The sequence below is a fragment of the Babylonia areolata genome, chromosome 9 (genome assembly GCF_041734735.1).
Source record: "Babylonia areolata isolate BAREFJ2019XMU chromosome 9, ASM4173473v1, whole genome shotgun sequence".
Lineage (NCBI taxonomy): Eukaryota > Metazoa > Mollusca > Gastropoda > Neogastropoda > Buccinidae > Babylonia > Babylonia areolata.
The window spans coordinates 37,037,663-37,050,808 of NC_134884.1; the positions used below are offsets into that span (position 1 = coordinate 37,037,663).

Consider the following 13,146-nt stretch of genomic DNA (forward strand, 5'->3'; position numbering starts at 1 on the left):
CACTTTTTGTAAAGTCTACATCCTGATGAAAGAATCGCAAACAGTGCAATACTTTTGATTCTAAACTCGAACAACAACCCCCCCCAAAAAAAGTTTATGCTTAAATATCATACCACAATTTGCAAAATTATGATAATCAGATGTGGTGTAACGCCTTTGGAAACAGTATTAAACGTTTATTTTATAGAAACTTTATAGCTAATTTCTGAAGAGAAAAGTATATTTTCAGTCTACCTGATTGTTACATCTTATCACTGATAAAGTTCAGGTGTAGCCGTCACTAACAATATTCCAATATTCCACGTGAGTTGCGTACTTATAACTGCGGTATGATTGTGATTGGAGACGACTTACATTTTTATTATGTAATGCCCGAAATTTGCAGATCTTCAACATAAGTTCATTTCAATCCGAAATCACTTTCTAATTCTTACGATTCAGTTGTTGAGAATGTTCAGTTAGTCAGGGCAGTGTTTTTGAAAGTATATTTTCAATCTACCTCAGTGATTGTTACATCTTATAACTGATACGGAAGTTCAGGTGTAGTTGTCACTAACAATTTTCAATATACAAACTGGAAATAGGCAAGTCGGGTCACCAATTTACTGGTATGGGAATCGAAAATACGCTAACTAGAAATAAACGAAATGGGAATGGGCGAATCGGGAATAGGCTTACGACGGGGGAATAAACGAAAACAGAACGGGCGAATCGGGAATAGGCTAACTAGGAATAAACGAAAAGGGAATGGGCGAATCGGGAATAGGCTAACTAGGAATAAACGAAAAGGGAATGGGCGAATCGGGAATAGGCTAACTGGGAATAAACGAAAAGGGAATGGGCGAATCGGGTATAGGCTAACTAGGAATAAACGAAAAGGGAATGGGCGAATCGGGAATAGGCTAACTAGGAATAAACGAAAAGGGAATGGGCGAATCGGGAATAGGCTAACTAGGAATAAACGGAAAGGGAACGGGCGAATCGGGAATAGGCTAACTGGGAATAAACGGAAAGGGAATGGGCGAATCTGGTATAGGCGAATTGGGATGTCACAATTCAGGTCAGCACGTCATTGTGTGTGAAACAGACGCAGAAATCTACAGGGTTGACGGACGGGAAACAACTACAAGTCAAGTTTGACCCCACACTGATTCAGCTTGGACACACCGCACACATCAGTCAGTCAGTCACACGCACTGCATACATGCGTGGCTTTTGAGATAACCGCTCCACCTCCCACCTCCACTTCGCCCAGCGGTGGTCTTGATAAAAAAAGAAAAAAAAAAGAAGGACCTCTACTGCTAGCACAGTTCACTAGTTCCAGTTTCATTTTCGAGGTGTCATTTTCAGTTTCTCAAGGAGGCGTCACTGCGTTCGGGCAAACCCATACATGCTAAACCACATCTGCTAGGCAGATGCTGACCAGCAGCATAACCCAACGCACTTGGTCGCGCCTTGAGTGCATCCATATATTATTTGTGTACGTACCTATTAGAGTGGGTTTCTTCAAAAGAATTTCGCACACAGCCCAAAGTACATTGGTCTCCTTCATTGAATGATTAAATTAATCAACATGTGATAAAAGTAATAGTTGCGAAATGCTGGGTGGCCTAGAGGCAATGGGTTTGCTTAAATGAGCGCACTGGTTCGAATCCCACACTCGCAAATATTTTCCCCCCCTCCACTAGACCCCGAGGTCAGGAAGCTAGTCATTCGGATGATAGGATAAATCGGGGTTCCGTCAGTGTGAAGCATACTCTTTGCGCACGTAAAAGAACTCACGGCTACATAAGGGTTGTCTCTGGCACAAATCGTCAGAAAAATCTACTTTGATTGGAAAACAAATACACTTGCGGGCATAAGTAAAATGTGAACTAGATGGCTGGTGCTCTCATTGAAGCGACGCGTTCTCCTTGCGGAGAGCGGCCCAGATTTCACACAGAGAAATCTGTTGTGACAAAAGAGTAATATAATGCAATACAATAATATAATACTTCAATTAAAATAAAAAAAATTAAAAAAAAGGGGGGGGGGGGGGCGGAGGGGGGAGAGGGAATCTTTACGGCTAGCGCAGCATACAGGTTAGTTTCCCTGTTTTATTAATCGATTTATTAATTAATCAAAACATGTTAAGAACTCTAAAACAAAAGACATCTGTTGCGCAGTCGCTTGTCATCCAGTGCGTTCGTGAAGTACAGGCCCGCACGCGCGCGCGGCATGCAATAAATATTATCCTGCTGGTCAAAATTCTACAACTGAATGACTAAATAAATTTGAAAGAAGAAGCAGAAGAAGAAGAAGAAGAAGAAGAAAACAAACAAGAAGAGGAACAAGGACAGAGAGGAGAAGAAGAAGAAAATGGGAATCTTGACGGAAAACCACGCCTCTGAAGGAGGTAAGCCTTCCGTAGAATTGACAGCGAGCTCACAGTTGACCAGTGCTGTGTGTGTGTGTGTGTGTGTGTGTGTGTGTGTGGCTGTCGTTGTTTTCTTTTCTTCTTTTTCTTGTCCAGAACAAGCCCTGCCCTTGTCACCAGCAGGAAAAAGAGGAGAACAAGATACGCGATACCTGTCTGAAATCTCTGCCTCCACAGTTCCAGAAATTTGTTGTGAAAGAAAACAGGCCGCACGTCAAGCCTGCCGGGAAGCCAGCAGAAATTCCTTTTTTTTGGGGGGGGGGCGGGGGTGGGGGTGGGGGGGGGGGGGGGTAATCTTCTCTCCTTCCTTACTTCGACAGACTGACACACCCTCTTCTTCCTCCGCATTGCTAAAAACAAACAAACAAAAAACAAAATAAAAAAAACCCAAAAACCACCACCAACAAAAAACAACAGCAACAAACTTCACTTGCAGACCCTTACCTTGAACATTATTACACCCTTTTTCCAGTGTGTGTGTGTGTGTGTGTGTGTGTGTGTGTGTGTGTGTGAATAGTAGACACAGGCATTTACTCCCCCGCCCCTCCGCAACCAAATATATTTGTTTACTCACTCAAAGCGGGTACATACTTATATCACGTGCGTAATTCCGGTCCGCAGGAAGAGAAAAAATGTCCGTTTCTAGTGGTAGCACTACATGCATGCTGCGCATCATCTCATCTAAAAGACTAGTACCCACACCACCACTAAAGGTCTAGAGGAGGGAGGCGATTCCGGTCCTTGCGAGGTTCGAACTTATGGCCCTTGCCTCCTAGTCGGGAACTCTTGTCCACCGAGCCAGTAGAAAGCTAGGTCCATCGACTTGCATGTTATAATTATTGAATGCAACCTGTATCACCATCTTGACTGGTTGGTAGGTGGCGGAGGACGGGGGCTTGGGGGTAGGTGGGGAGGGAGGAGGGGGGAGGGCTTGTGTGTCTCAGTGACCCGGGGAGCTATAATCATGGTGGCAGGAATCTTGTGGTCCTCGTTAAAGGTTAAAAGTGTTGGTTAAAGGTCCTGCTGCAGCCTTTAACGGCCGTCGAGGCAGTGAATTTACTTTCGCTGTGTCTTGTCCGGGCAGGCATTGGGGCCCAATTCTCTGCTTCCGCCGTTTTAACCTCCACAAACCGAACCCAGATACAGCCCGGCATTCACACGTGGGTGGAGTGAGGACAAATCGGGGCAAAGTGTTTTTCACAAAGACACAACAGCATGCCGAAATTACCGGGCCCTCGAATCCTGACCATTGCTGAACTGACAGAGGATCAGAAGTCCAACGCCTGCCGTAACCGATTCTGCCACGTTGCCTTCGTTACAAACCAGAGAGTAGGTGACAGACATGGAGTGATCCACCAGCCTCCTAGGGGAAAAGAGAGATATGATGATGATGACGATGATAAGGATACTTATACAGCGCCTATCCTCGCTCGGAGACAAAACTTTAAGCGATTTACAAACACGGAGTCATTTGCACATGTGGCTGCCTACCTGGGTAGAGCCGACTGACGGCAGCCATTGGGCACTCATCATTCGTTTCCTGTGTCGTTCAATCAGGTTTCAGTCACGCACACATAACAATCATGCCACAGACATGTAACAGAGGCTAAGTACAGGACTAGCTTCACAAAAGACTAAGCTGATACTACGACAAAGAAAATGCATGGGTGAGATTTCAACAAGCGAAAACCGCAAAATACTTCAGGTATCAAAGAATCTTTTCCAGTAATTGGAAAGACATGACGGATTTGAATATTTTCAATTAAAAAAAATTACAATCACTTGCAGTTTTTTTCTCTTTAAAGCTCGCAGTTCGCGGAATATGAGCACTGGGGTCAGTTCTCAACGATAGAGCAACATGCCACGCGCCTTAATTGCTGACAAGGAAAATAAACCAGTTAACGTTTTTGTTCTGGAAATAAAAAGAAGCAATTCTGTGTTGTTACATTTTACAGTGCAGCATTTTTCTCAGGCTGTGTGCAGACGTATAGATGCGCCAAGTTACGCGTTCAAACTATATAGTATATATATATATAAAGAAAAAAAAGCAACAACAGCAAAAAGTACACAACTGTCTCAGTATGGAGATAAACCGAAAGGCTTTCGTTGTCGTGTCAGCATAATCTGTCATATAACATGCCACTTGTACACACAGACTCAAAGAAGCGCAAACACATCAGAGCATACACACACACACACACACACTGATACACACACATTATCAGTGCACGCACACACACACACACACACACACTTTCGCGGCCGTCGGATCAGTCGCACAAAGCGTTGTCAGGCTCTCAGAGCGACAGACACGCCTTGGAGAGAAACTAGCCAGAAAAGCCAGATTGCAAACCGACACCAATCTGTCAAAGTCTGACAGTGCTGCAGAGTTTAGCATCTGGCCTCGTGCTATCACGCCGTAGTTAATGTCTCCAGCGTTCTCACTGCCCCCTCCAAGCACACCCAATTTCCTGTGGCCTGGAAAACAGAAACAGCATCTCACTTCCTGCGCATGCGCACGCGTCTGCTCAACAAGTGCCGAGTTGAGGCCTGACACGGGGGTTATTTCAGTGTTTTTCTGGAAACTCGTATCCGGCACGACATCCATCATGGATGATGTATCATTTTTTTTTCTTTTTCTTTTTTTCCTCCTCCCCTCAAAGCACTCGCTCACCATAATTTTCTTCCCCTCTACTACTATTCTTTGAGTGCTGGTCTGGACGCTAGTCACTGATTCGGATGACTGGAAGACTGACGACAAACCAAGGCCCCGCCGGCCGTGTGTGCAACATGCACTTAGCGGACGTAAAAGAACCCATGACAACTGAAGAAGAAAGTTGTCCCTGGAAATTTTTTAATTTGTTTTAATTTTTTTTTTTTTAAATAGAAAAGTCCACTTATTAAGAAAAACAACTGAATGTACTTGCAGACAGGAAAGAAAGATGACACTGCACTGTGACGACCCCCCCCCCCCCCAACCTCCCCCCCCCCCCACACACACTTATAAAGTAGAACAACTGAATGCACTTGCAGACAGGAAAAAAAGATGACACCATTGCGCAATACTGCACGGCAACACAGTATAGGCCTATTGCTACAGTGCAGTTCAAGTTATTTCCACTGAGTTGTTAGGTTTTTTTTTTTTTTTTTTTTTTTTTTTAGATCAGGAGTTGTGGTTGTGATTTTTTGATTTCCAGGCAGATGACACGAGTTTGGGTACAAACCTAACAGTTTCAGATTAGGAGTTGTGGTTGTGATTTCGTGTCATCTGCCTGGAAATCAAAATCACAGCCACAACTCCTGATCTTTATAAAAAAAAAAAAAAAAAAAAAAAAAAAAATCAGCGAATCATACGCATGCGCAAGAGTAATCTGATCAAAGTGCCATGTCAGTCGAGTCGCCGTGACCAACTGAGGTTATTTTTGTGCGTGTCTGAAACCACGACGGACACACACGGGCCTATCTGGATGTGGATGTCAGTAATACGTTGCTGACGTCAATAGTTGACTAACTGCAACGATCGAGGGAGTGAGAGCCAGCTGGGTTGCGCACAGGAGCAGGACAAGTATAGATATTTATAAGTCCGAGGTCTGAAACCTGACCTATTGCGGTTAATTCCTGACCTATTATTGGGGGTTAAATCGCAGGTGCGTGCTCCTCTTTTCCCAGACGGTGACCACATCTGACCCTTTGTCTGGGTCCCATTCGTGATGTCCCACTCATTATCAATGATGCAGCGGTTTTGTTTCAATTTCCGTTTCAAGGAGATAGTCAAAGAGTGCGGACTGACCCATAAACGCTACACAAAGCGCCTGCTAAGCGCCGGAAAAAAAGAAGAAGAAAAAGTGTGGTTGTGGGTGGTCTGACAGTAGCCGGTGTCGCCGGGTGTGTGTGTGTGTGGGGGGGGGGGGGGGGGGGGGGGGGGGGGCTGAGGGGGGGCGGCGGTGGTGGAGGGGGGGGGGGAAGGGGGGGGGGGGCTTGAAGATGCTTTATCTGATCTACGTGTAGACTCGAACTAGCACTTGTCAGGCCCTGACAGCGGACACCACATGCTGTACACACACACACACACACACACACAGACACGTGAGCCCGCGCGCGCGCTCACACACACACACAAACATAGATATAAATAAACCGAATAAGTAAATAAATCTAAAACAAAACAAAAAAAACCCCAATAAAATGTGCATAAAAATGAAATAATCAGAATTAGATATAAGAATGAACAATATGACGCAGCAGCTGCTAAAGTATCATATGGGGGCTATGTCAGTGATATGGGAAGTTGTTCAGACCAGTCACTTAGGCCTGCTGCCAGTGCACGAAACTTATGCCCCATGCACTTTGATAAACTTGATCAGGTGTGTTTGTGCGCAAGTACGTGACTGGAGCCTGGCTGATAGGCACATGAAACGGATGATGAGAGCCAGTATAGATAGCTGTCAGTTGGTTCTACCCAGGAAGGCAGTTGCTATGCAAATTATTCCGTGTCTGTAAAGCGCTTAAAGCATTCTATAATGAAATATTTGCCAGGGACAACCTGTGTGTTCTTTTCCGTGCACAGAATGCATGCTGAACATGAGACCCTGGTTAAGTTATCGTCCTCATCTGAAGGACTCAAGGTCTATAGTGGATGGAGGGGTGAGGGGTGATATTCTGGTGAGTGTGGGATTCGATCCTGCACCTTCTGATTATCTGTCTTCCTGCAAGGCTGTGAATCACTCCTCTGTCTGTTCAGTCTTTTGAAAACAGACACTGATTATCTGTCTTCTTGCAAGGCTGTGAATCACTCCTCTGTCTGTTCAGTCTTTTGAAAACGGACACTTTCTGATCATCGCTTCACCCCTGGCTGTCATATAGATCTGCGTGAGTGGCTGACAGAATGAAGCTGTGTGTGTGACCAGATGTGTGTCGTGTTCGGACCACAATCTCCATCATGCTTCGTTTCTTTCTCATTTCCCTCCATCTGATTTACTGGGGTTTTTTTCTTCTACTACTTTTTCTCATTCTTCTTCTTCTCATTGGTGTTTTGTCTATTTACTACAAAGTGATTTATTGTGACATGTATGCATTAATTCATTCCAGCACACACATACACACACACGCTTCACACACACACACACACAACGACGAAAACACACACTCACTACACACACACACACACCACACACACATGCAAAAAAACACACACACTACACTCACACACACTACACACACACATACACCACACACAACCACACACACACAAACACACAATGGGTGTGGTGGAGAGGGCGGACATGCAGGGTAGAGAGAGACCTCGGTTTATCATCTCATCCAAATGACTAACAACCAGACAGCCACTCAAGGTCAAGTGGAGGGGAAGAAAATAGGCCTACTGGTGAGCATGTTATTTGATCCTGTGTACTCATCAGAATCTCTTGCTTCCTTGGTGGACTTAGTAAGACCAGGCCACCCACCTCCACTCCACTCTGAGAATCAGATAAGGGAAGGGAAGATGTGTGTCCTGCTGGGCCAACATAACTTTGTGTTTCACATCTGCAAAGACCATTTTTACCATCAACTTGTGTCATTCCACGATCATCCCCACACATCATATAAATCCTTTTACATGAGAATATGTAACATGCACCATGCCTGAAAATGAAGTATGGCTGCCAGCAGCAGATAAGGCATGTGGGATAATAATGAAAATAAAACTGATGATGATGGGATTGAAGTTGTTTGTAAACTTTCCTCCACGTGGGACAAAGGCCTTTGCTAGATAAACAATTCATATTCTCTCTCTCTCTCTTCCTCTCTCTCTCTCTCTCTCACTGATTGCAACAATTAAGGAAGCCAATTAATTCAACACAGTGTTTTAATAAATATTATTTAGTCTTCCTGTTTTAAAAACAACAACAACAAAACACACAAAAAAAATGAACGGCCCAAAGTTCTGGTTAAAATACACAGCAAAACTGTTACTACATTTACCACAAGTTATTCACATGATTGGGAAAAAAAAACTATTTAAAAAAAAAAAAATCATCTTCAATTATAGAAAAATTGATATTCATTATCTATTCATTATTTCCAACAATGTGTTTAACTACAGCTTCCTGCTGTGGGTTCTGCACTATAAACCAGTATGTAAATATCCATTTATATCTTAACAACAACAACATGTGCATAGTAAAACAAGAGTATCTTGAAAGGTATGACCATGATATTTCCTTACCGCTGCACTTTAATAAACAAGCAAACAACTGCTCACTTCTTGTGTATCACCCAGAAAAAAAAAATATTTGAGCAAATTTCCTAACAAAAATTTGAAAGTAAACATTTCCTTCCCACTTCACCTTAAAAAAAACAAATACAAAAACAACAACCAAACAAACAACTATTCTCTCCTTATGTATCAACCAGAAAGGATTATTTGAGAACATTTCCTAATAAACATTTGAAAGCAAGTAAGTGGTCTGTATCATCACAATAACACACATGAAACACATTTGGCACTCTCGACACCTCTGCTATAGACACCCGATCCTGGTTAGAGCACCGTTCCAAACTGCGTACAGCTTACTCAAAAAACAAAATGAAACAAACAAACAAACAAAAAGGAAAAAAAAAAAAGAACCAATAACAAATTACTGCACTTTTGAATTCAGTTTACATCACCCAAAATGCATGTATAAATAAAAGTACAAATAAACCCTTACTGACCTGAGGTTCCATGAAAACCAATTTATAATCAGAGCACTGCAAAAAGAATGAGAGAGAGAGAGAGAGAGAGAGAGAGAGAGAGAGAAACAAATGAACAAACAAAAATTCATTCTTCTGAGATGAAAACGATAACAAGTATGCTTTTTTCCACACAGCCCTGGGATACAAAATTAAGAAGTGAAAGCACCAGAAAAAATGGAGAGAGAGAGAAAGAGAGAGAGAGAGAGAGACTGTCTAAAAGCAATCAAATGGTCAAACATAATATCAACAACAAAATCTGAGTTTCAAGACCAAAACATATAAACCTACTTGTGAGACTGGCCGATATCTTGCACAACAACCATTCAAACGATCTGGACTCCAAAGCTGTCAGCATTCCTACTGTCAAGTCTTCTGTTCCCATAACTTCTCCATGTATAACACTATCTGCTGTCTTGACCAAGCTCTTGATCTATATCAATATAGATATCTAAGAAATAAAATTCTATAAAATAAAAAGAAAGTGTATACACTTTTTTTCTTCGCATTCATAACTTCACCATACACATCAACACAGAGAAATCAAGAGAAACAGACAGACAGAGAAACACAGACAATGGAAGACAGATCATTACCAAGCATGAAAACTGCATAACGTTTGTGAAACTGAAAAAAACAAAAAAACTTTTAATAGCAGATTCCTCCATGAAAGATTTCAACACTTCTGTGAAGTGAAAATGCTTCACGTTTTCATTTCTGTGTATTCTTTTCCATGGTCAAATTTCTGTGTGCTTTTTTTTCTCATGTAGAATAAGAGCCAGAAATAAATAAATCCTTGAGAGGAGTACATTCGTTTTATGCATGCAATGTACATGCTGCTCTTAGAACTGGATTTACTGTCTCACCATTAAGTCCAATACCCCTATCACTTCCCAGGATATTTCATATCTTTTGTGCTGCATATCATCTGTATAATTGAGCAAACCTTCTCAGATTTTAGACTGCATTAAATTCACAAAGCAAAACTGACCGATACAGTGCAGATAGGACTATCAATATTTTGAAGGTCTTGAAGCCAACATTGAAAACTGATTCCAGTCATGCGTACATACAAGTTCAAACCAAAGCTGATTTGACCAGATTTATAGGCACTCCTGGTCATAAGTAGATGTAGTTACATTAAAAAAAAAGAAAAAAAAAGAAAGTCTTTTAGCCTGAAAATTATCACTGCTGCAAAAGGGGTACAAATCCATGTCCCTATAAGGCTTGAGCATAAGACCTCTCAATTCAAAGGCATGTGCTCCCGCTGCTTAGCCACAAGTAAACTCAACAATGTTAGAGGACCAGAAGGCCAAACTACAACCTTGGTGACGTTGAACAGTATGAGGTCCGTACAGCAGAGTAAGTCAGAAACAGAGGAAGCTGCACGAAAAACAAAATTACTGCATGCACATCTCTTGGCTGCGGTGACAGGTGAAAAGTATTATGATACTTCATAACTGAGTTCTCAGATTATAACAAAAGCTGCAAATGCTGGTTATCACAGAAAACTAACAACAACAATAGCTGCAATAATAACAGTATATCTATAATTACAGCACTTTCAAAAACAAATTTCTCTTCTTGAGCTTTCACTGTAAGATGGTATTCACTGCAGAAATGATGCTTACTGCCCCCAACAAATAACAGAACTACGTCAGAGAGTTGCTCACATGATTAGCATACATGTCACAAATAATATAAATTAAACTATTGCCTCGATGGTGTGTGCTCTGAATGATTTGCATACACTTTGTGATCAATACAATGTGGTTTCCAACATCAAAAGTAAAATCCTGGCAAACTTGGTTAAATAAGCCAATTTGGTCTAGTGTACATAAAGATCTGTTCCCATGCAAAGTTACTATAAAAATTGAAAAAAAAATATTTCAAAAGAATCATAGTCCTGAATCAGTAGAAAAAAAACAAAAAAAAACAACAACATCAACTACCAAACAACCTTGGAAAGGAGATCACAACATAACCATCTATTTGTTGCACAAAAGAAGTATACACTTGCAATGCAGTGTAGGTGTACATAGTAGAAAAACAAAAAAACAACATCAACTACCAAACAACCTTGGAAAGGAGATCACAACATAACCATCTATTTGTTGCACAAAAGAAGTATACACTTGCAATGCAGTGTAGGTGTACATATTTCTTCATTAAATATCTACTCTTTCGTTTAAGTGTCTTTTGAGGGTTCTGCTCTGGCCAGTACACTGACTACCATTCTGGTTCTTCTTCTCCCCCTTCTTCTTTTTCATCTGCATTGAACTCCCCATTTACTTGGATGTACAGGTGGGTTTTTATGTGCATGACATCTCCTACCCCGCCATGCAGGCAGCCATACTCTGCTTTCAGGGGGTTCAAGAAAAACGACTGGTGTTCACATAAACACCTTCCCTGGGTTCATGATGTTGTTGGGGTCGAAGGCCTGTTTGATGGTCTGCATGGCGACCATGCCCTCAGGCCCAATCTCCTTCTCCAGCAAGGATATTTTCCCCAGTCCGATGCCGTGCTCACCAGTGCACGTTCCATTCAGGTCCATGGCCAGTCTGGGACACACAGTAATGATTGTCGTCATCATCTTCTTCTTCTTCTTCTTCTGCGTTCGTGGGCTTCAACTCCCACGTTCACTCGTATATACGCGAGTGGGCTTTTTACGTGTATGACCGTTTTTACCCTGCCATGTAGGCAGCCATACTCCGTTTTCGGGGGTGTGCATGCTGGGTATGTTCTTGTTTCCATAACCCACCGAACGCTAACATGGATTACAGGATCTTTAATGTGCGTATTTGATCTTGTGCATACACACGAAGGGGGTTCAGGCACTAGCAGGTCTGCACATATGCTGACCTGGGAGATCGTAAAAATCTCCACCCTTTACCCACCAGGCGCCGTCACCATGATTCGAACCCGAGACCCTCAGATCGAAAGTCCAACGCTTTAACCATTCAGCTATGGTGCCTGTCTTCTTCTTCTTCAACATCACCACTGTCGTCATCATCTTTTCCATCTTCATCATCATCATGGGTTTTATCATCTTCATCATCAGCATGTTCATCATCGTCTGATCTGAGAATAATAGGACATATTATATATATATATATATATATATATATATATATATATATATATATATATATAGAGAGAGAGAGAGAGAGAGAGAGAGAGAGAGAGATGGATATTGCGCGATTTCAAAACATCTCAAAGTGCTTTGCAATAACATGTCAGTCAGAAACAATCCATCCAAGAACACACACACACACACACTCACACAACAAAATGTTCAAATCACAAAGGTCTTGTTCACCTTCAAATGTCCAGCGGCACACACAAAAATCACCCAAATGGAGCAAACGTGTGTCACAAACTGTCATACTTACAAACACATGTCCAGAGCCACAAACTACCACACTCACAGGCACATGTCAAGCATTACAAGCTGTAATACTGACAAGCACATGCTGTGTGGCACAAGCTGTCATACTCACAAATGCATGATGTGTGTCATAAGCTGTCATACTCATAAACACGTCAAATGTCACAGGCACATACTGACAGACACTTCACATGTCACAACTTGTCATACTCACAAACACATGTCATGTGTCACTTTCTCGATTCGCTTCAGCTGGTCAGGATCCTTAGGATCCACAGGGTAAAAGACATGGAAGTTCCCGTCTCCAACATGACCCACCATCGGGCCTGAAATCATACAATACAATCATCCAAACAATACAATACAATGCAATGCAATGCAATGTGATGGGATGCAATGCAATACATCTTTATTCATCCAAATGGAAATTGATCTTGCGTCCACAGAAACAAGAGAGGCAAGGCCTTCAAGACTCACTTGTGATACACTTAAAAACAAAAAAACTCAAGCTTTTTATGTATTGAGTATAATTTCAAAATGTAATGTTTAAGATGAGAAAGATCAGTTTAAAGCAAATTAAGTCCCCTAGCATTAATTACAGAGTAATTTCCCT

The 13,146-nt window shown here is 42.0% G+C and overlaps 1 protein-coding gene across 1 annotated transcript in view; it reads right to left on the reverse strand.

The window, feature by feature from the left end:
• Positions 1-8,261: 8,261 nt before the first annotated feature.
• Positions 8,262-13,146, reverse strand: part of LOC143285425 (putative D-lactate dehydrogenase, mitochondrial) — a 31,667-nt gene continuing 26,782 nt past the window's right edge. The window contains exons 11-12 of the mRNA XM_076592684.1: positions 12,748-12,859; positions 8,262-11,706 (exon numbers count right to left, since the gene is read on the reverse strand). Of these exons, the coding sequence (XP_076448799.1) occupies positions 11,538-11,706; positions 12,748-12,859 (281 nt within the window). The 3' untranslated portion in view covers positions 8,262-11,537. The remainder of the gene's footprint in view (positions 11,707-12,747; positions 12,860-13,146) is intronic.